Raw genomic sequence first — 22,883 nt, forward strand, 5'->3', positions numbered from 1 at the left:
TCCAGTCTTTTAAATTAGAATTTAAATACTGTATATTCATAGTTTAATTTACAAATACTTAACACCTCTGACTATTTCATCAGGACAGAATACCAGAAATGAAAGTGGCAGGTCAGGAAGTATGAATATATTTAATGCTCCTGATATGTGTCATTAAACTGCTTTACAGAAAGGCTATGCCAGAATCCACTCCTATTACAACATGTACCAGAGCCATCTTCATAGCATCTTACCTAGACTGAACATTAGCAAGTTTACCAATTTGATTAATCAACTATGGCATCTTATTTAATTTCCATTCTTTTCATTATCAGATAAAATTTTAATATAATTGTCGGCATTTTCTTTATGAAATTTGTTACTAGCCTAAATGAGTACCCTAACACAAAATATAAAAACTGCATTTTCCAGAGAGAAAAAAACTGTTTCAGCTCATCTCCATTCTATTTGGGGGCCCCAGTTAGATTTAATGCTCAATATAGAGCTACAGAAACAAAAATTTGGTCCTATGACATACTTTTTTCAATTACAAAATCATGAAGACACATAACTTACAAAAAACATATTATTCCACAAAGTTCCTGATCCACAGAAGCTGAATGGGTTTTACTTACTACAGAGTTAAGATCAGGCCTAATACACAAGCTTACACAAACATTAACATTATTATTGTAACATTAATGACATTAACCTAGAAAATCCCATTATTGCTAAATCACAAATAGAAATAGCAAATATCTAAAAAATGTATAATTTTTAATACTCTAATATAAATGACACTTTTCTAAGCCCTGTTGAAGCATATAAAATTGTAGATATTAGCTATTTTAAGCTACAAAAATAGCAATCCATAAAGTTTAATAAGAATTCTCTCTCATTAAGATTTTCATCTATTGGTTTTCTACAAGATTGCAAAGAAAATCTGTTCAATTTACTTATCAGAATTCAAATTGTTTTAATACATATGATAAAATATTTCTGAACAAATGATCAAAAATCATCTTTTGACCCAGCAGTTCTACTTCACGAAATTTGTTCCATAAATAAACAATAATTTATTATTACTTAATTAATTCAATTTTAAATAAATATTTATACACTTAGGTTATTTCATTTAATTCTAATAAATTATTGGTTATTTAAATAATTTATTGTAATAAATAATAATTAGAATAAACTATTATTTAAATAACTCTCAAAACAAAAATGTACAAAGATGTATAGGGACAAGTACTAGAAACAATTTAAACAACAATTGACAGAGGACTACTTAAATCAACTACAGTAAATCAGCACAGCGAAATAAATACCCTGCATCTACTCAAAAATAAATAAAACAACAATACTGCAAACATGTACTAGGCACTATTTTAAGTATTTTACATATATCAACTACTTAATCCTTACATCAACCCTATGTAATTATTATAGTTAATTATATAACTATTACATAATTCTTATTATCCCTATTTTACATATAAGGAAACAGAGGCATCAGTTCAGTTCAGTCGCTCAGTCGTGTCTGACTCTGCGACCCCATGAATCGCAGCACGCCAGGCCTCCCTGTCCATCACCAACTCCCGGAGTTCACTGAGACTCACGTCCATCCAGTCAGTGATGCCATCCAACCATCTCATCCTCTGTCATCCCCTTCTCCTCCTGCCCCCAATCCCTCCCAGCATCAGAGTCTTTTCCAATGACTCAGCTCTTCGCATGAGGTGGCCAAAGTACTGGAGTTTCAGCTTTAGCATCATTCCTTCCAAAGAAATCCCAGGGCTGATCTCCTTCAGAATGGACTGGTTGGATCTCCTTGCAGTCCAAGGGACTTGTGCAAGGTCACCACTAGTAAATTACGAACCCACCTTCAAGCTAATGTGGTCTGGCTCTAAGATGCTTGTTTTCAATGACTATACTATACTGCCTCTCTGGATATAGACTATACAAGGCACTGATAGGAAAGATGATCAAAGTACACTATTAGGACAGGGGGAAAGCAAGCTATAGAACAATATGTGAAATCCATTTGTTTTTAAATATCAGAAAGATGAAGAGGGAGTTCAGTTCAGTTCAGTTCAGTCATGTCTGACTCTTTGTGATCCCATGGACTACAGCACACCAGGCCTCCCTGTCCATCACCGACTCCCAGAGTTTACTCAAACTCATATCCATTGAGTCAGTGATGCCATCCAACCATCTCATCCTCTGTCGTCGCCTTCTCCTCCTGCCTTCAATCTTTCCCAGCATCAGGGTCTCTTCAAATGAGTCAGTTCTTCGCCATCAGGTGGCCAAAGTATTGGAGTTTCAGCTTCAACATCAGTCCTTCCAGTGAACACCCAGGACTGATCTCCTTTAGGATGGACTCGTTAGATCTCCTTGCAGTTCAAGGGACTCTGAAGACTCTTCTCCAACACCACAGTTCAAAAGCATCAATTCTTCGGCACTCAGCTTTCTTCACAGTCCAACTCTCACATCCATACACGACTACTGGAAAAACCATAGCTTTGACTAGAGGGACCTTTGTCGGCAAAGCAATGTCTCTGCTTTTCAATATGCTATCTGGGTTGGTTGTAGCTTTCCTTCCAAGGAGTAAGCGTCTTTTAATTTCATGGCTGCAGTCACCATCTGCAGTGATTTTGGAGCCCCCAAAAATAAAGTCTGACACTGTTTCCACTGTTTCCCCATCTATCTCCCATGAAGTGGTGGGACCGGATGCCATGATCTTCGTTTTCTGAATGTTGAGCTTTAAGCCAACTTTTTCACTCTCCACTTTCATCAAGAGGCTTTTGAGTTCCTCTTCACTGTCTGCCATAAGGGTGGTGTCATCTGCATATCTGAGGTTATTGATATTTCTCCCGGCAATCTTGATTCCAGCTTGTGCTCCACTAGCCCAGCGTTTCTCATGATGTACTCTGCATATAAGTTTAAGCAGGGTGACAATATACAGCCTTGACGTACTCCTTTCCCGATTTGGAACCAGTCTGTTGTTCCATGGCCAGTTCTAACTGTTGCTTCCTGACCTGCAAACAGATTTCTCAAGAGGCAGGTCAGGTGGTGTGGTATTCCCATTTGTTGAAGAATTTTCCAGTTTGTGGTGATCCACACAGTCAAAGGCTTTGGCATAGTCAATAAAGCAGAAATAGATGTTTTTCTGGAACTCTCTTGCTTTTTTGATGATCCAACGGATGTTGGGAATTTGATCTCTGGTTCCTCTGCCTTTTCTAAAACCAGCTTGAAGATCTGAAGAACTATGGACAGAGGTTGGTGACATTGTACAGGAGATAGGGATCAAGACCATCTCCAAGAAAAAGAAATGCAAAAAAGCAAAATGGCTGTCTGAGGAGGCCTTACAAATAGCTGTGAAAAGAAGAGAAGCAAAGAGCCAAGAGAGAAAAGCAAAAGATATACCCATTTGAATGCAGAGTTCCAAAGAACAGCAAGGAAAGATAAGAAAGCCTTCCTCAGCGATCAGTGCAAAGAAATAGAGGAAAACAACAGAATGGGAAAGACTAGAGAATTCTTCAAGAAAATTAGAGATACCAACAGAACATTTCATGCAAAGATGGGCACAATAAAGGACAGAAATGGTAGGGACCTAACAGAAGCAGAAGATATTAAGAAGAGGTGGTAAGAATACACAGAAGAACTGTACAAAAAAGATTTTCACGATCCAGATAATCACGATGGTGTGATCATCCACCTAGAGCCAGACATCCTGGAATGTGAAGTCAAGTGGCCTTAGGAAGCATCACTACAAACAAAGCTACTGGACATGATGGAATTCCAGTTGAACTATTTCAAATCCTAAAAGATGATGCTGTGAAAGGGCTGCATTCAATATGGCAGCAAATTTGAAAAACTCAGCAGTGGCCACAGGACTGGAAAAGGTCCGTTTTCATTCCAATCCCAAAGAAAGGCAATGCCAAAGAATGCTCAAAGAACACACAGTTGCACTCATCTCACACGCTAGCAAAGTAATGCTCAGAATTCTCCAAGCCAGGCTTCAACAGTAAGTGAACCGTGAACTTCCAGATGTTCAAGCTGGTTTTCGAAAAGGCAAGAAGAGGGAGGAGTGTATGTTTATATACAAAGGAAGTTTCTGACAATATTCCCATTTCTTGGGCATCAAAGTGAAAAAGGAAGAATTTCCATTTCTATTTTATAGACTTCCATCTAGCGTAAATTTCTTTCTATATTCATTTTATAATATTTTTTAGAAACTAGCTAATAAGAATAATTTTATCCCTTGGGTCCCCAGGTATCTTAAGGAGAAACTCTTTCCTATCCCCCACCTAATTGGTATGTTCATGCTCAGATGCTTTTCCACTTTCTTATAACCTAATCATTCATCTTTTCTTACTCAATATTGAACAGTTATACACTGAGCACCTTCTGTGTGCCAAGCATTCCTGTAAGTGCAGGTATCTGTCTACACAATGAATCATAATCTCTAATCTTAGGAACCTAAAGTTTTTAATGACACACGTAGCCTTGACTGAATATATTTGTTTCTCCCACCTTTTCTTCTTCAAACAGAATTAAGAGATCCATTCACAGGAACAATACCTGTTTTAACCCTCTCTCCTAAAATCCTGTCTGGCATTTCCAACTGCCTACTCAACACCACCTAGAAATTTAATTTAATAAGCATCTCAAACTCAAAAGGGGCTTCCCAGGTAGCTCAAATGGTAAAGAATCTGCCTGCAATGTGGGAGATCTGGGTTCGATCCCTGCATTGGGAAGATCTCCAGAGAAGGGAATGGCAACGCACTCCACTATTCTTGCCAGAAGAACTCCATAGACAGAGGAGCCTGGTGGGCTACAGTCCAAGGGGTTGCCAAGAGTCAGACAGACACGTTCACTTTCACACTCAAATGTCCAACACCGAATCTCATTTTTCTCTCTACATTTACTCTTCCCAGAGCTTTCTTTATCTTAGTAAATGGAAACCATTCTTTCGGTTATTTGAGCCCAAAACCATGGAGTCATACAAGGCAGAACCATGCCAGTTCTGTCTTCAAAATACATTCACAATCTAATAACCATTTCTCACCACCTCCACCTCTGTGTCCACACCAGCGCTGACTTCTCCTGGATTACTTCAACAACCTCCAAAGTGGTCTCCCTCTTAAATTCTATTTTTCCTCCTAGATTCTGTTTTTCACCAAGCAACCAGAGTGATCCCTACCTTGTCACTTCTCTGCTCAATATGCCCCAGTAACTTCTTCTCCATTCAGAATAAAACTATGTTCTGAAAGTGTCTGAGGAGGCCACACCGGCTCTGTCCACATGTGTCCCCACCTCCACGAGACCATTTCCTGTCACTCTTCACATTCTGCTGCAGCCACCACTGACCTTGCTGTTTCTTGTACAGCAAATACACTCTTGCCTCCAGGCCTATGAGCTTGTTCTCTTTGCCAAAATACTCTTCCCTCCCACGTCCACATCTGCTCCCTCTCTCACTTCCCTCAGGTCATCTGCCAAATGTTCCCTTCTTAATAAGATCGACCACTCTATGTAAAATAGAAACCCTCAACTCACCCTTCTGGCATTCCCTCATATATTTACCAATGTATTTGCTTATTGTCTGCTCTGCCTCTATACTATTAACTCCATGAGGGCATATTCTTCGTTTTGCTCATTACCATGTTGGAACTGGGGCTCCTCTGGTGGCTCAAATGGTAAAGAATCTGCCTGCAATGCAGGAGACCTGGGTTGGGAAGATCCCCTGGAATAGGGCATGCATGACAAGCCACTCCAGTATTCTTGCCTGGAGAACCCCATGGACAGAGGAGCCTGGCACCCTGCAGTCCATGAGGCTGCAAAACGTCGGACACAACTGAGTGAGTGAGCACAGCACATGTTAGAACTAGGGCTTCCCAGGTGGCGCTAGTGGTAAAGAACCTGCCTGCCAATCCAGAAGGCATAAGAGACGTGGGTTCAATCTCTGGGTTGGGAAGATCCCAGGGCATGACAACCCACCCCAGTGTCCTTGCCTGGAGAATACCATGGACAGAAGAGCCTGGTGGGCTACAGTCCATAGGGTCACAAAAGAGTCAGACACACGCTAAGAAGCGACTTAGCGTGCATGCACGCATGTTAAAACTAAGAGTCCAGAGCGTGCCCAAAATATTTCTAATTGAATGAATTAAAATGTTAAGAAAATTAGTCCAAGAGACTTGTGTGGAAAATGAATAGTTCTGTAAGCAAAGGGAAGTTAAAGCCCAAACCATAAATGTTCAAACATTTATATTATGGAGAAAACAATTCTTCAATGTTTACTTTTTCAGTAATAGCCACTCATGCATATGAAAGTGATATTTTTATGATAAATGCACAACCTCCTATTTCACAGGTAACAAAGTACCAGCGACACGTAAAAGGTAACACACTGTCCCCCATCCAGTTCACCTGACTGCTCATGCCAAATCCAGGAAAGCATCCTAAATTCTCCTCCCCCTAACTTTAAATCCATCATAGGTCCCACTGAAAGTGCAAAGTGAAAGTGAAAGTTGCTCAGTCGTGTCCATCTCTTTGGATCCCATGGACTGTGAATTCTCTAGGCCAGAATACTGGAGTAGGTAGCCTTTCCTTTCTCCAAAGGATCTTCCCGGTTGAGGAACTGAACCAGGGTCTCCTGCATTGCTGGTAGATTCTTTACCAATTGAGCTATCAGGGAAGCCCACATAGGGTCCCATTAATTACCCTCAAAGCAACTCCATAGTATCCCAGAAGGCCATACCATCATCATCTCTTGCCCAGGCGATTTTACTAGCCCGCTCACTGCATCTCCTCTTGACTTTCTATAATCCATTCCACATATAACAGTCAGAGGGATTTTCTTGAATGTGAACCAGATTGTGTCACTGCTTAAAATGTCCAATCACTTCGCAATGCCCTTGAATGAAAGCCAAAGTCTCTACCTTGCTCCTGCCTGCTTCTTCCGTAGCTTCATGTAACACCAAAGCCGTCGATTGCTAGATCCAACTGAATGGTCTCCATTCTTGTTCATCAAACCAAGTTTACTTCTGCCTTCGATTTTTCACACTGATCCCTATTAGAACGGGCTTCCGCCTTACATTCAAAGGGTTATTTCTTTTGTCATTCAGAACTCCTCTAAATGTCACTTTTTTAGAGTAGCCTTCCTTGAATAACTAAAATTGTCACCCAGTCACTCTCTATTAGATCTCTGTTAAAAATGAGTATGAATGAGCGCTAAGTCGCTTCAGTCGTGTTCAATATTTTGTGACCCTATGGACCACAGCCAGCCAGGCTACTCTGTCCATGGTATTCTCCAGGCAGGAATACTGGAGTGGGTTGCCATTCCCTCCTCCAAGGAATCTTCCCGATCCAGGGATTGAACCCTTGTCTCTGGCATCTCCAGCACTGGCAGGCCAGTACTTTATCACTAGCACCACCTGGGAAACCCCAGAAATGAGTAGAGTCCCCATTATTAGCTGATATTATCACTCTTTCATTTTCTGTCTGACTTTCCACAAGAAGAATCTAAGTTTATTTTCCTGTCTTGTTCATCGAAAAAAAAAGCCTAATAGACAGTACATACTCAATAAATTTGCTGAATATTAAATGAATCCAGAGTCCCTATTTCTACTATAATCTATTTGTATTATAAAATCTTTTAAAAATTAAACAATAAACACCTGAAATAAACTGTCAACAGCCATTTCTCTCCTCTCCCCACCCCCATCCCCCCACCTTCCCCCCATTTAAATAATCCAGGACAAATTCCATGCCATATGATCATTCAAAGTCAGGCATGGTCAACAGCAAAGGAAAAGAAATTTGGTGAAGACAATCTAAAACACTGAAAAATTTGAAAGCCACATGTCTATGGCTTTAAAGCAGATTATAAACATCGTTTATAGTAACAAGGTAAAATCAGTTGAAATATGAGCTTTAAGAAGTATAAGAAATGATAAGATGGCATAAGAAAAAATTAAGTATTTGGAGAAGGAAAAGGAAAAACAGGAAGAGGAAGCTCAAATACCAGAGGTAAACCAGGATTGGAAATTTACCACAGATTATCTCCAACATGAATAATCCACACTGGGTAATAGAATATTGACTATAATTACATTCATCCTACTGACCTTGTTCTAAATTATTATGGATTATTACTACGCAAGTTATTTTGTTCCACACCAGAGGTGGCTGTATTTCGCTATCAGATGACATGACCTCTAATTCAATAATGTCTGTAATGCACTGGTATCCTCAGATAAAAGCTGTCTATAATGTCTGAACAAAGGTGAATTAGTTATCCAATTCACACACGCAATTAACTCTCTTAATACCTGAGAGACCATGGAGCCCCTTCTGAATTTCCTATTAAATACTACATATGGAGGTCTTCCCTCCATCTGTAGTTATCTTGTGCTGTACTTCATAATAAACAATATTAATAGTTTATTGCCCCTGTCAAAAATCTTACATTAGTTATCATAAGAGACCTCATTCCACAAAGCAATGACTCATTTTCCTAGCAAAATGCATTCAATTCAAATGTTACGCCTATTACTAAAGCACAACAGTTCTTTATTCTCAGTGACATAAAAATAATAACAACACCTTCTTGAAACATGGTAATTTTCTTTACCACTTAAAAAAATCTCTCAAAATCCAAAAGGCAATTGTTTATCTTGTGCATTTATATTTATATGCTGTGTTCATTTTAATAGAAGACTAATTATTTAAACTCAGGTGTTAAAGGGCAAAAACAAACCAAAACGTAGTATTTTTTTTGCCACCTGTTCCCTTTACTAAGAGCTGAAATCTCATAAAGAGTCTGAAGGCAGAGCACTGCGCCTCTGCTTTGTACCCATATGTGATGCCAATGGCTGTATTCATAAAAACCCAGATCAGAATAACTAGTTAATGTCAAACGTTAAGCAAATACCTACGCCTTCTAAAAAAGGAGGTAATTAATTAATTCTTCAGGGGATGCTTTTCATTTTGTCATCTAACATTAATGTATCTTTTTCAGCAAAGAACAAGAGAAATCCCTAAAATAAAACCTAGTCCTCTCAGCACACGGCCGCATTAAAGTTCTCGTCATATTGGACCCATCCTCAGAGTAAGGGAGCAGTTAAGCGTATCTAAGAATGTTCCTACGGTTCAAATGAAATCTGCTGCTTGCCTGGGCTTTCATTGTCCCTCGCAACCCAAAGTGGGCGGGGGTGGGGGGGCAGGTGGCGAGCAGAGGAATAGGAAACAGTTTCTCACATGTGTTTCGTATGTTTTATCCACTCAAGTAATGACAGAAGGAAGAAGGACATTATAGAAACTAAAAAGCTAAGAAGGGTGCTCGGCTTCAGTGCATAAACAATTTAAGCTACAAACCAACCTTCTGCGTGCTGCAGCACAAGAAATACTGACTCCTCAGAAACGATGTACTTGTGCAGGCACACCATGTTGGGCACACAGCGGGGGACGATGGTCTTTCTGTTCCTGCTGTATTCACTGCTTTTCCTTAGACCCTGACAGAGAACAAAAAGGTCAGTTGTACCCTCAGTTGCCTTTGGAGCCTGCTGTGCTCTGTGTTTATCAACCAAACTAATCTATCCGAGTTACTCTGGGCTTCAGAGAAACCACTCATCTGCTGCTCTATGCCCCTCGGTCCCTGGAGGCTCTGCTGATGGCATCTGGCGTGAGTCCAGAGCACTGAAGATGCCACAAAGCTGCCATTAAAATCAATTACGTGGGTCAGTGTTTTTATTAGAGATGCTCTCAAACTAAGTCATCAGGATGACACACAGTTATTTCTCTATGACCTTTTCTTAAGTTTTATTTTACTTATGTGTATCTTCAAAGCAGCAGACATCGTGAGATCAATTCAAATTCCTGAGACACAAAAGGTATTCCGAGATTAAACAGGCAGTTTTGAAATTCTATTCCAAAAAAAATACGAAGATCATTTTAAGTTTTCTCCAAAGGAACAAGGTATGTGGAGTTCCTCACATCACACCCTGGTTTAAAAACCTGAGGAAATAGCAGCAGTAAAGTACACGCAGAGAGAAAATTTTATTTCAGTGTATGTCAATGTGACCTACTGCCATGCTGATAAGTAAAAGGAAAAATATCAGAAAAACATAACACTAATTTGAAATTCATTAATTCTGGATGCTGAGGAAATGCTTAAAATTAGGATACTTTTAGAATATTGCACTATCAAAATCCACTTCAAATATAATTTTGAAATTACAAAATTGGGGGGGGGGTTCTTCCCTTATTCACTTAATTACAAATTGAATAATACAGAGAATCAAAATTGAATTTAGGTAAAAGACACGGCCAGGGACGTAGATAACACTTTTCCAAATACCTTTAACAAAGACTTTAAGGTAAAATTTCAGCTCTTAAGAACTGTAATCATAATCAAATGTATGATTGCATGTGGTCTTCATAAATTATGCAAAATATATTAGAGATGTACTTAAATTATACACTATACATTTAAACAGCATAAAAGGAGCCTTCAACTTATCCAAATTATTTCCTCCACTCTTTTTAAATGTATGCTACAGAGTATTTATCAACTGTGATGGAAGGACACAGAATAAAGTGAATCCAGATGACTGTAAACACACAAAAAAAACATTCAAACACCCAGAAAAAAAATACTTTCTTTCAGAAGCATAATTTGAAAATACATTTCTAAACTCATTAAACAGAAAAATTCTTACTTTTAAAATAAATGTCTGTTCTGTCCTTGTGTCCATTACAAGTAAAACCTACAAAAAAAGACATGAGTAATAAATTATTTACAATATAATGAAATACGAACTCATAACTTTTTGAAACCATACTAAAGGTTTGGGGAGAAAGTGTTGAAACTGACTCAGCCAAAACCGCTAATTTGTGAATAGGCTTTTTTTAAAGTCACCAAATCACACAGTGAAAACTCTTATCCAAAGGCTATTTCCTTTCTAAAAATGCCATATTTTAGAAACTCTACCATGTTTTCCTACATTTATTTTAAAATATAATTCTTAAAAGGAAAAATTATTTTAGAAAAAGAACTTTTCCTTATGAAACATTAAGTGGCTAAGTAAAAAATGAATAAATAAATAACTGTTTTACAGAAACTGAAGTCTCAATTTTCTTCCCAAAACCTCACACGTAGCCACTTGCTACAATGTGATCTCAATAACTCAGGCTCAACCCAAGGCACCCTCTGGTGCTACTTCTCCATCCTGGACTCATCCTTAAATCCTCTTTTCCCATCAGCAAATCCTGCCAGCTCTCTCTTCAAACTGGATCCAGAATCTGAACTCACCTCACCCCTTCCACAGGTATTACCCTGAATAAAACAAAGATTTACCCGGATTATAACAATGGCCTCCCAACAGATTTCTCTGCTTCCATCTTTGCTGTCCTATGCTCTATTCTCAAAATAGTAGGCAGGTTTTCTTTTTAAAACATTATGTTATATCATGTCACTTTTCTTATTCAGAGGAAAAGCATACATCCAAAAAATGACTTCAAGATCCCTCATAATTTCACACATCACCCCCTCAAACCACCTACTCCCCCTACCCATCTTGATGAAAAGAGTGAACAGAGATAGGGAATTATCCTCCCATATTTACATTTATAGTTTATAAATATATTCGATATTTACATATTTTATATCATGTTGATCTTATCATTTTGGAGACATTACAGCAGAGGTTGGCAAACTATTCCTGGAGAGATACAGACAGTATCTTAGGCTTTGCACCCCATGTCGTCTCTCGTGTAGAGAGAAGCACATGAAGCAGCAGAGTCTGAAATGGGCCGTGGCGGGAGAACTTGCACACAGAAATCTGAAAACACCCAGCAATCTGTCAGCACTGTATACACGGCCTTCTTTCCTGCCCTCTTCAGTGATGGGAGCCAAGGGTAAAAGAAGGTATCAAGCTTGGGGAAATAAAAGAATGCTGAGAACAAACAGGCGAGTTAAAATGAGGAACCTGTTTAAGACCTGATGAATCTGAAGTCATAGCGACAACTTCATCTTTGACCCCTCTTCTGAGTGCTTCATCGATCCTATTCTACTCCATCTAATCTCAAACAAATACTCCCACGGATACCTCAACTCCTATTCTCTTCCCAAAGCCCTCTTCTCACTAAAAACAAAACCCAGTTTCACCTCTTAACAGTATTAAATAATATTATCACCCATGAAACCCCCTAAATCAAAAAGCTCCTTAAGTCCTGTGAGTTCTCCCGTCCCCACCTTCATGACCAGTGACCTAGAAGTCTAGTCAATTCTACCCCCTAAGTATTTCTCTTTTCCACCCTCCACTCTCCTTCACCTACCATGATTTCAGTGTTTACTATGTGCTATGCTTTAGTCACGTGGAATCATTGTTAATTCTTTCAATTACCCAGTAAGATAGTTTTACCATTCCCACTCCATATGTGAAGATATTACAGCTTCATCTGTAGAAGATACAATGGTGAAGTGAAGTGAAAGTCGCTTAGTCATGTCCGACTCTTTGCGACCACACAGACTGTCTGTAGAATTTTCCAGGCCAGAATACTGGAGTGGGTAGCCTTTCCCTTCTCCAGGGGATCTTCCCAACCCAGGGATTGAACCCAGGTATCTCGCACTGCAGGCAGATTCTTTTACCAGCTGAGCCACAAGGGAAGCCCATAATGGTAGATAATAATAGTATCTACCATTTGTGAGAATTTCAGTGAGATAATCTTTAAAAGTACTTGGTACAGCCACTTGTTACTATTACTGCTGTTACTATTATAGCTTCTTCTCCCTGCAATGTTCACCCAGCCCCTTATCAAACAAGCACTCATATTTCCATATTCAGCTCAAATGTCACTGATGCTTGTCTTCCTATGTTTTCCTACTGTATACGATACCAGCCTCTTCAATATGGTTTTATTTGGTCACTTTGGTCTATATCCCAACCAGACTTCAAGCTTTTCATCAGCATGTTGTAAGCAGAAAAACAGTTGCCAATGATGCTCATACCTTAATCTCCATAACTTGTGAATATGTTATGTTATTGGCCAAAAGGACTCTGCAGATGCAATTAGGATATAGACCTTAAAACAGATTACCTTGGATTATCTCAGTGGGCTCAATCAAATCATATGAACCCTTAGAGAACTGTCTCGGTCCAGAACTGTAATGATGCACAAAACTGATATGCCAGAAGGGGAAATCAGAGGGATTCATAGTATGAGAGAGAGGTGCTACTGCTCGCTCCAAGACACAGAGGTCCACATGTAAACACTGCACATACCTCTAGGAACTCACAGTAAGCATGGGAAGGAACAGGCAGCTTTTAGGCACAAAGACCAACCCTTGGCTGAGAGCTAGCAACCACAGTCCTACAACCCCGAAGAAAGGAATACAGCCAACAACCTGAATGAGCTTGAAAGTGGGTTTTCCCCCAGAGTCTCCAGGAAAGAAAGCAGCCCTGCCGGCACCTTGATTTCAGCCCAATGCAACTCATGTCAGACCTCTGATCCAGAGAACTCTGACATAATAAAGTGAGTTGTTTTAAGCTGTAGAGTTTGTGGTAATTTGTAATGCAGCAACAGAAAATTAATACAGGGCAGAAACTGTATTTCCTGCAACACATAACCTATCCACCTCCCAAAGTAACTGTTCACTAAACATACGTGAATGAATTTAAGCATAAAAGTTTGGAAGGTAGATAGCAATGTGGGAATGGAGTTTAGAAAATAAGTCAGGACTACAGATGTATATGAATAGCTAAGAATTCTCCATTAAAAATAATAGCTAAAGACAGGAGAAATTATCCTACTAGAATGCTTCAAGCAGGCACTGTGACGGGGTTTAAAGAATCAAATCACATAATTCATTCAACAATCTAATAAGGAAAGTATACTTTTCCCTTTTTTCTTTGATCACACCATGCAGCATATGGGATCTTCGTTCCCCAACTAGGGATCAAACCCACACGTGTGAAACTTTCAATACTGCACTATGCGGTGACCTGGGGACAGAAGCGAACTGCTCTGAGTTAGTAATGGGGGGTAAGAAAATGGAGGAAACGTATACGTGTCTTTCCACAGAGAAGTATATCAGAAGAAGGAAAAACCCTAAAATGAAACGGTTAGCAGGATTATCAGGTTTGACCCTTTTTCAGACGGGGTAAGACTGCTCTCCCCTGGAACTTGTATTCACCACCAATCTTGAACCTCCAAGTCAAGGAGATATATTCAAAGAACCTGAACCCTGACAATCAAATTAATATCATGAGTGCAAAAGGAGGCACATCTCTGTAAAGGAGAGCTCAATAAACATCTACTGAGCCTGTAAAGACATTCAGTGTCCCTGAAATCTCATTTGTTTTCATATCTGTTTGTGACTCTTTTAAAGTCACTCACCAGATTCCAATCCAAAACATTTCACCAGGGAAAAGGTATGGAAGCCGTACAAAGGAAATAACTTTTTTCCTACCAGAAGCTTCTTAACCGACTGGACAATATGTACCTGTGTAAATCAGCAGTGATACCTCTTTGCTGGTCTCACTTAGCCATGAAGCATGAAGTCGATAGATAAAAAGGCCAAATTAAGATCGATGAACATTGGCTGAGAAGGGCTTCTTTGCTTACATTTACTTTCTCCTCCTACCAAGTTTGTTTGTGACCAGACAATGTTCACATTGAGGCAATAAACACAAGAACATATGTGATTTTTTTTAAATGTGCCCTTTGACTGTCAATTTCTCCCAAACAGGTGTTGGCTAAATGATTATAAATTGGCCTCTGGATACACCTCTTCAACTGAGCCGTACAGGGCTGGTGATAATATAATTAGACCTAAAAACATCAGGCTGGTGAATGCTTTCCATCTGTTTGGCAATAATGTTTAGTTAACAATAGTCTTTAAAAGAAGCACCTTCAACTTCAGTTCTTAAAGTTATTTATAGAGCCATTCTTAACACACCAGCACTCCTGCTAACAAGAGCTTTAGCCACTTGGAAATTATTAGCCATACGGCTGTATACAAAGAGAAACGACTGCATTTAACATCTGTATCTTTCCAAATTTACACGCTTCAACCTCATTTAGAGTCATTTCTTAATGAACAGTGCTATAGCACTGCATTAATATTATAGTTGCATGCACAAAGATCATAAGGAGCCAAACATTTTTTTAATGCCAACAGTAGGCCAATCTGTAATGAAGCTGTCAGCATAAAGGACAAAATAATAGCTTCTTTAACCCTCAAACAGAATTTGTTCATTTGTGGACTAGAACACATCAATTTAAAAACTGCTCATGGGTTTGCTCACCTTTATAAAGACAAAAATCTAATCTAGTACTAATTTGATACAATTGTCTTTCCAATAAAAGGCTCCTAAAACCAGCTTTTATTTCATGATAAAACAAGTTCTATAACTCAAACTGTCATGAAATAATTATCTTGGATGGCATACCTTATTGAGAGAATACAATTAATGTATTTTTCCCTTTCATTTTTCACACTCACTTATCAGCACTATATTAGCATATGGTCTAACAGGAGAGATTACTCCATCTTTGCCCATGGTAATATATAGAATCACTGCTCCTAACTGGAAAAAAAAAAAGCAAACAACTTATCCCTCTAGGATTAGCCTCATCTGTTCTTCAATTCCACCAGCACAATGAGACTTGCCTACTTTCCTTTCACAACAGTAGCAAGAAAAGTTCCAGTTGATTATCAGTAAATTTTGTTAACTAGAATGGGGAAGACTTGACATTTAACTAGGTTTAACTAGGTACTACCTCTGGAAAGACGGGAGGTGGGAGAGCATATCAAAAGTATCAAATGACAATTAATTTTTAGGCATATGAAAAATAAATTTGGAGAAAAGAAAAGAGACAAACAGCAATAAAGACATGATGAATGTGGTGAGGAAGTGCAGAAAGTTCCCTTCGGTGAAGATTATATGTCATCTATTTTTTAATTTTTTTAGATACTTAATTTAAATGCTGACATTCAAAGTCTGTAAGCCTCTAGAGTTAACTCCAGCTCCAATTCCTTTAAGAAGAAAGATTACCTGGGTAATCCAAGGGAACATCTCTCACTACTTTGGTGTCACTTATTTCACAGAACTCCAAAACAATTAATAAAAGTTTTTTTGTTTTTTCTTTTTTTAATGTTTAAGAAAGGCCTACAGAGATAGCCATACTGGGACAAACTGCCTTTCCTCTAACGGTTGTCACGGTATTATTCGTGTTGTCTGGATGTCATCTAAATGGACTTCAGTTGTGCAACTGATACCACTTAGAATTCACATATAAATATACCAGAGAACAAGGGGATCAACATAAGAAAGAAGCCAGAGAAAATAGAGAAGCCCACTCACACAAGTTAGCTAGTTTTTCTCAACATAGTTCTCAACACTTGACCATGAGTAGATTCATTAAATTCACCTTGGCAGCATTATAGGTACTGGTAATGTTAATTCTTCTGTAGAAACAGTCACAAACCTAAAGTACTAAACCCTTGCTTTCCCTGTCAATACTACATGATGATAATAAAATGTTACTTACACTTATTGCTAAAACTCATCTCATTTCATAGGCTGAGAATATTCAAAATGTATTTTGACTGTTAACTGTTAATTCCATACCTTATTCTTAAGAGAGACATCTTATAAAAATTCAACAACCAGAAAACAAGGAGTACTTGGTGAACTTTAATACGAACAACTCTTCCAATTCTTCCCACCGGGGTCTAACTTTCTCTTTCTTGGACATCAGAAACTAGCAGTGTTCCCTGTACCACCGCCCAGCAACTAAAAAGCAAAGGATACTCAGCCTACCACTTCTGTCCATGAGAAACTGCAGCACCAGGAGTGTCAGCATGAACAGACAGTGGAGAGGCACTTCTTGCCCTTATGCCATGAAACCAGTCTGTTCTGGATGGTCCTGTGCTTATTCAGTTTCACTGATAAGAAGTGAAGTATGAAGAGCAACATTAGACATGGATACTTACAACTCTATCCTAAAAGATGAAGAGTTCAAGGATCTGTTTTCAGTAAAGCATAAAAATTACCCTTGTGACTGACGGGAAACAGAAAAAAAATTCTTTGGCATCTTATCAGTGTTTTATTCTTGCTAGAATTTCCAAAATAACACAACATCGTGAAGTAAGTGAACAAACAATCCAAAAGGATATTGCTCTGTGGATTGATGGCAAAGCCAAAAACATCACCATGCAACTTACAGCAAGGTGAAATATCATTTTGAAGTGGGCTGAGTTCTCTAGGCATCTATATAGCCTAGAAATATCTTCAAATGCAGGAAACAACAGAACTGATCTACTAGGATTATATGCAATGAGCATGCAAGATCCACATTGTTTTCTAGTTATTAAATTCTAAATTATCATAAATAAAAATATAGTTTAAATGTTTATCCAAACACATTTAATTCCCCACAACATCCCATTTCAGTTTACCTAATTTTCTTATCTGCCTTAACTATAAACAAATTGGGGCAGAACAAGGGGGAAAGAATGACATTAGGACAAGCAAGCAACACAAAACTAAGCTGGTAAATAACTAATTTCTCTAGGAGAAAACAACTGATCTTAGACGTCTTTAAATGCCCACACATTTGCAAAGGTTTGAGTATGCTAATTTTTTAATTAAAAGATATTTCAGCAGTGAAAGCTCTTTCATATGCACTACTGATTCTTCATCAAACGTTAACTTTCCAACTTAACACCAGTATAGCCGGTGGCAGCCTGAAGGTTCACCATCTGCTGCTACCCAAAGTCACTGTGGCCACCTTCAGAACATATGCATCAAAGCCTGGAGATAAGAGACTGAAGGAATACTGCCTAAGTCAGCATAAGGGCGATGACAAACCCAGAGGCAGGCAACAGGCAAGCTACCAGAAAATTTAGAACATCACGAACCATCAGTCACCTCTTCTAATACATACCCAAGGTCACAAGGGATTCTAGTGGCTGAACAAACAGCCAAGAGAAATACTACCACTAATGGCATTTACTTAAGTAAATAAGTGTGATGATTTTTTTCCTTAAAAGAGAGGGGATAGTTATTTTTTAAATCTCCTGTAATTTTATTCAAAGCAAGCATATGGTAAATGAAATATAAAATTGAAGTTATATTAATCTATGAATAATAATAAAGGTATAAGTATATATTTTAGGCAGTCATAAAATAAGGTACTTTGCTTTGAAAGATTTATTTTCTGTGTACCATCATACCCACCATTCAAATATTATCAAAGTACTTTGAGATGAGATTTTATAAAATTCACAAAACAGCAATTAAAAACCCTGATTTCTGGCTACTGAAAAATGTCATTTATTTAAGGTAATGATCATATTCACCACAATACTGCATAGAGAAACATAATATTGTGGTGTCTTTTAAAATATTAAAGAGAGAAACTCAAAAAACCTGGCTATATTCAATTATAATACTGAATAATTGACATATTCATCTTAAAAGAAATTAACTAATATGAAATTTTCTTACACATCATCTTTGATTTCTAGGTTGGTTATTTTGGTTTCTTAAATGTAGTTAGAAAAAAGCAATATAGAAAATATGTTTTAGAGAATATAAAGCATCTTTCAATTCTTAATTTTAAAATGGCAACAGATATATTTAGTTAGAATTCATTCTAATCTTAATCCAGATATTTAAAAATTCTTCCAAACTTCCACAGCAAATTAGTTATAAATTAATTTAAATCTAGGGCATTATTAAGCATTCATATACCATAAGAACTGTCATGATGAAGCCCATTTGTCCTGCCCTCTATTTAAATTGAACACAACCTGTTGAGCACAACTATCTACAGTTTCTACAACCGAATACAGTAGTGTAGTGTATGTATGCGTGTCCCAGGAGAACACAGTTAATACCTCTGTACACTTGTAATTTCAATAATAATCATGATTTCTTAAAGGGTCATAGTTTGTCATTGTGAGAGCTAAAAATAGAGTTCAGTTCACTTCACTTCAGTCGCTCAGTCATGTCCAACTCTTTGAGACCCCATGAACCGCAGCACGCCAGGCCTCCCTGTCCATCACCAACTCCCGGAGTCCACCCAAACCCATGTCCATTGAGTCGGTGATGCCATCCAACCATCTCATCCTCTGTCGTCCCCTCTTCCTGCCCTCAATCTTTCCCAGCATCAGGGTCTTTTCAAATGAGTCAGCTCTTCGCGTCAGGTGGCCAAAGTATTGGAGTTTCAGCTTCAACATCAGTCCTTCCAATGAACACCCAGGACTGATCTTTAGGATGGACTGGTTGGATCTCCTTGCTGTCCAAGGGACTCTCAAGAGTCTTCTCCAACACCACAGTTCAAAAGCATCAATTCTTTGGCACTCAGCTTTTTTACAGTCCAACTCTCACATCCATACATGACTACTGGAAAAACCATAGCCTTGACTACACGGACCTTTGTTGACAAAGTAATGTCTCTACTTTTCAATATGCTGTCTAGGTTGGTCATAACTTTCCTTCCAAGGAGTAAGTGTCTTTTAATTTCATGGCTGCAATCACCATCTGCAGTGATTTTGGAGCCCCCAAAAATAAAGTCAGCCACTATTTCCACTGTTTCCCCATCTATTTGCCATGAAGCGAAGGGACCGGATGCCATGATCTTAGTTTTCTGAATGTTGAGCTTTAAGCCAACTTTTTCACTCTCCTCTTTCACTTTCATCAAGAGGCTCTTTAGTTCTTCACTTTCTGCCACAAGGGTGGTGTCATCTGCATATCTGAGGTTATTGATATTTCTCCCGGCAATCTTGATTCCAGCTTGTGCTTCCTCCAGCCCAGCGTTTCTCATGATGTACTCTGCATGTAAGTTAAATAAGTAGGGAGACAATATACCGCCTTGACGTACTCCTTTTCCTATTTGGAACTAGTCTGTTGTTCCCTGTCCAGTTCTAACTGTTGCTTCCTGACCTGCACACAGATTTCTCAAGAGGCAGGACAGGTAAACATTATCAAAATAACTTTATCTTCCAAGAAATGTTATGAATATATTATGAATCATAACATTAAAAAAAAGAAAGTAAGCATATTTTGGTGGTGCTAAAAGAATTTGCAAATACAAGTAATGTACTCAAAATTCAAAAACCAGTCATTCTCACACTATTTCATTCCTCCAAAGGGCACTGAAATATGGCTGGCAAAGTTTGTTTTCTTTGACAGACTAATATCAGGATCAGAAAAGATAAAAAGGATTTTAAGGATGTTTCTCTACTTCCCATCTAAAAGTCATTTGGCCAACACCTGGATTATTCATCCTTAGGCAAATAGCTAAATCTAGTCCTGCCCTACAGCAATACAAAACACATGTGATTCTCTGGAAAATAACCCAGGGAGTAATTATTTCAACCACAAATATGAATTTTAAATCTCTTATATTCCTATTAGCCGAATGTCAATGAATGTGAGCCATTCCTCAGTGATATCTCATATTAGGATGTGAAGTGAATGATTCAGTGAACAGTAACCTATACAGAAATGTCTTATATATATACACACACACACACACAAACATAAATACATGAAAAAACTTTTACTTTGTATAATTTTTAAAATCCTAGGCCTATACATCTATTACTTCATAAAACATGCTTCTAAAGGACATGCTGTGTCTTTGTAAGAAAACAGGATATAAATACAGCAGAAGGCAGAATATAAAAGACAGAGAAATCAGGTTTAAAACAGAAAGGCTGAAGAGCTAGGAAAAACATCCACTTAGGAGGCTCTTCTCAGATCCAAATGCTTTAAAAGCTAGATCTCTACACCTTTGTCATTCTCATTTTGATTGTCTGTTTTCTGTTTTTGTGAAGCAACTTGCCCAAGGCCACAAAGAGATTACGCTAAAGAGAGGTTAAAACTCTGAAGTTCTGGGTTTATAGGCCCAAGTTCAGCTTATGTCATTCAATTCCATAATGAAACCATTTATTTTATTTTTTTGGTTTGAATTCTGAAGTTCACTTGGGATAATGATTTGACACTGTTAACTTTAGATGAAAATTAACTCAAAAGTATGATCTGTTATACTTAGCTTTAGATACTTTTTTTTTTTTTTTTTTGCATTTGCCAGAAACACCTAATACTCTAGAGCTGATAAAAAATATCCATGAAATTAAAAGACACTTACTCCTTGGAAGAAAAGTTATGACCAACCTAGACACCATATTAAAAAGCAGAGACATTACTTTGCCAACAAAGGTCCATCTAGTCAAGGCTATAGTTTTTCCAGTGGTCATGTATGGATGTGAGAGCTGGACTACAAAGAAAGCTTAGCACTGAAGAATTGATGCTTTTGAACTGTGGTGTTGGAGAAGACTCTTGAGAGTCCCTTGGACTGCAAGGAGATCCAACTAGTCCATCCTAAAGAAAATCAATCCTGAATATTCATTGGAAGGACTAATGCTGAAGCTGAAACTCGAATACTTTGGCCACCTGACGCAAAGAACTGACTCCCTGGAAAAGACCCTGATGCTGGTCAAGATTGAAGGTGGGAGGAGAAGGGGACAACAGAGGATGAGATGGTTGGATGGCATCACCAACTCAATGGTCATGAGCTTGAGTAAACTCCGGGAGTTGGTGATGGACAGGGAAGCCTGGCGTGCTGCAGTCCATGGGGTCTCAAAGAGTCACACAACTGAGTGACTGAACTGAACTCAACTGAACTCTGTCTTCATCTCTCTGATTTTTAAAAACAAATGGATTTCACATATTGTTCAGTAGCTTGCTTTTGCCCCCATCCTAATAGTGTACTTTGATCATGTTTCCTTATCAGTGCCTCATATAGGTGTCTATATTCAGAGAGGCAGTATAGTATAGTGATGAAAACAAGGAGCAAAGAGTCGGACACGACTGAGTGACTGAACTGAGACTAAGACTGATTCATACTCTGCCTTAGTATTTTCATTCGGCTGCTAAATGTGCTGTCAATACACTCGAATAAATTTATAGGTTCTGGAAACTGAAATAAGTTCCTAAAAATTAGCAAATATATGCACATAGTTTGTATATCGTGTTCAAAATTGGAGTAGTGTGTACTCAGCAAATGCTACCTTTCAAAGGTAAGAGGCTGACACAGAGCCTACATCTTCAAGTCAATCATGTGTATCCAACTAAGTTGCCAATGTCAGAGACAGCCTGATTCCAATGCAGAAGAAAATGCTTCAAGGGCAAAAAAGCTTTAGATGCTATTATTTTTAAGTGTTTTAAATGAGTTTTGCACTTTTGTAGCAGATGGAGTCGAAATTTTGGTACTGATTAAAATTTAACAGTGTTTTAAATATGACCTAGAACATTTATTTAGTTTAAAAATCCAAGTGCTGATGTTCTTTAAAACATTCCAAAGTATTTCAAAGCACATATGAAACACAAAGACACAACACTCATTCTCAAACTGACAATTTCATTGACTGCAACTATTTCCCTGCCAACAATCTTCACGTGTATTCCGTGAGATGGTGAAAAAGGGAGAGGGATGAATGCTTGGACAGTTTTCAAAACCCCTCTCTTGCTCTGATCCTGAACATGTGGTATAGTTTGAGGTGCAGCCTCACAGAGTATGTGAAACCTTAAAATACATGTATTATTTCTTTTTGTCCCCTTTATAACTATTCAGCAAGCATTTATTAAATCCTTACTGGATAGACAGCAATATGTTTAATTAGGAATTATCAAAGAAAGAAAGAGAGGTAAATAAGGTATACTTTCTGCCCTCTAAGACAGGTTAACAATATATTTAAGGCAACTAAAGTGAAAATAAGACACAAACGAACACTAAGTTTAATTCAAAGAAAGGAAAGATGAATATTACAGTTGAGGAGGTAAGCTTTCAACTATGTCGTGAAGACTGGACTGTATATAGGCAGG

The 22,883-nt window shown here is 38.2% G+C and overlaps 1 protein-coding gene across 7 annotated transcripts in view; it reads right to left on the minus strand.

Moving 5' to 3' along the window:
* Nucleotides 1-22,883, minus strand: part of RPS6KC1 (ribosomal protein S6 kinase C1) — a 204,001-nt gene that overhangs the window by 37,616 nt on the left and 143,502 nt on the right. For all 7 annotated transcript variants that reach the window (XM_070768601.1, XM_070768600.1, XM_019976168.2 and 4 more), the window contains 2 exons: nucleotides 10,701-10,748; nucleotides 9,362-9,494 (listed from right to left, as the gene is read on the minus strand). In XM_070768601.1, the coding sequence (XP_070624702.1) occupies nucleotides 9,362-9,494; nucleotides 10,701-10,748 (181 nt within the window). The remainder of the gene's footprint in view (nucleotides 1-9,361; nucleotides 9,495-10,700; nucleotides 10,749-22,883) is intronic.

Source organism: Bos indicus, chromosome 16, assembly GCF_029378745.1.
Source record: "Bos indicus isolate NIAB-ARS_2022 breed Sahiwal x Tharparkar chromosome 16, NIAB-ARS_B.indTharparkar_mat_pri_1.0, whole genome shotgun sequence".
In the NCBI taxonomy this organism is placed as follows: domain Eukaryota; kingdom Metazoa; phylum Chordata; class Mammalia; order Artiodactyla; family Bovidae; genus Bos; species Bos indicus.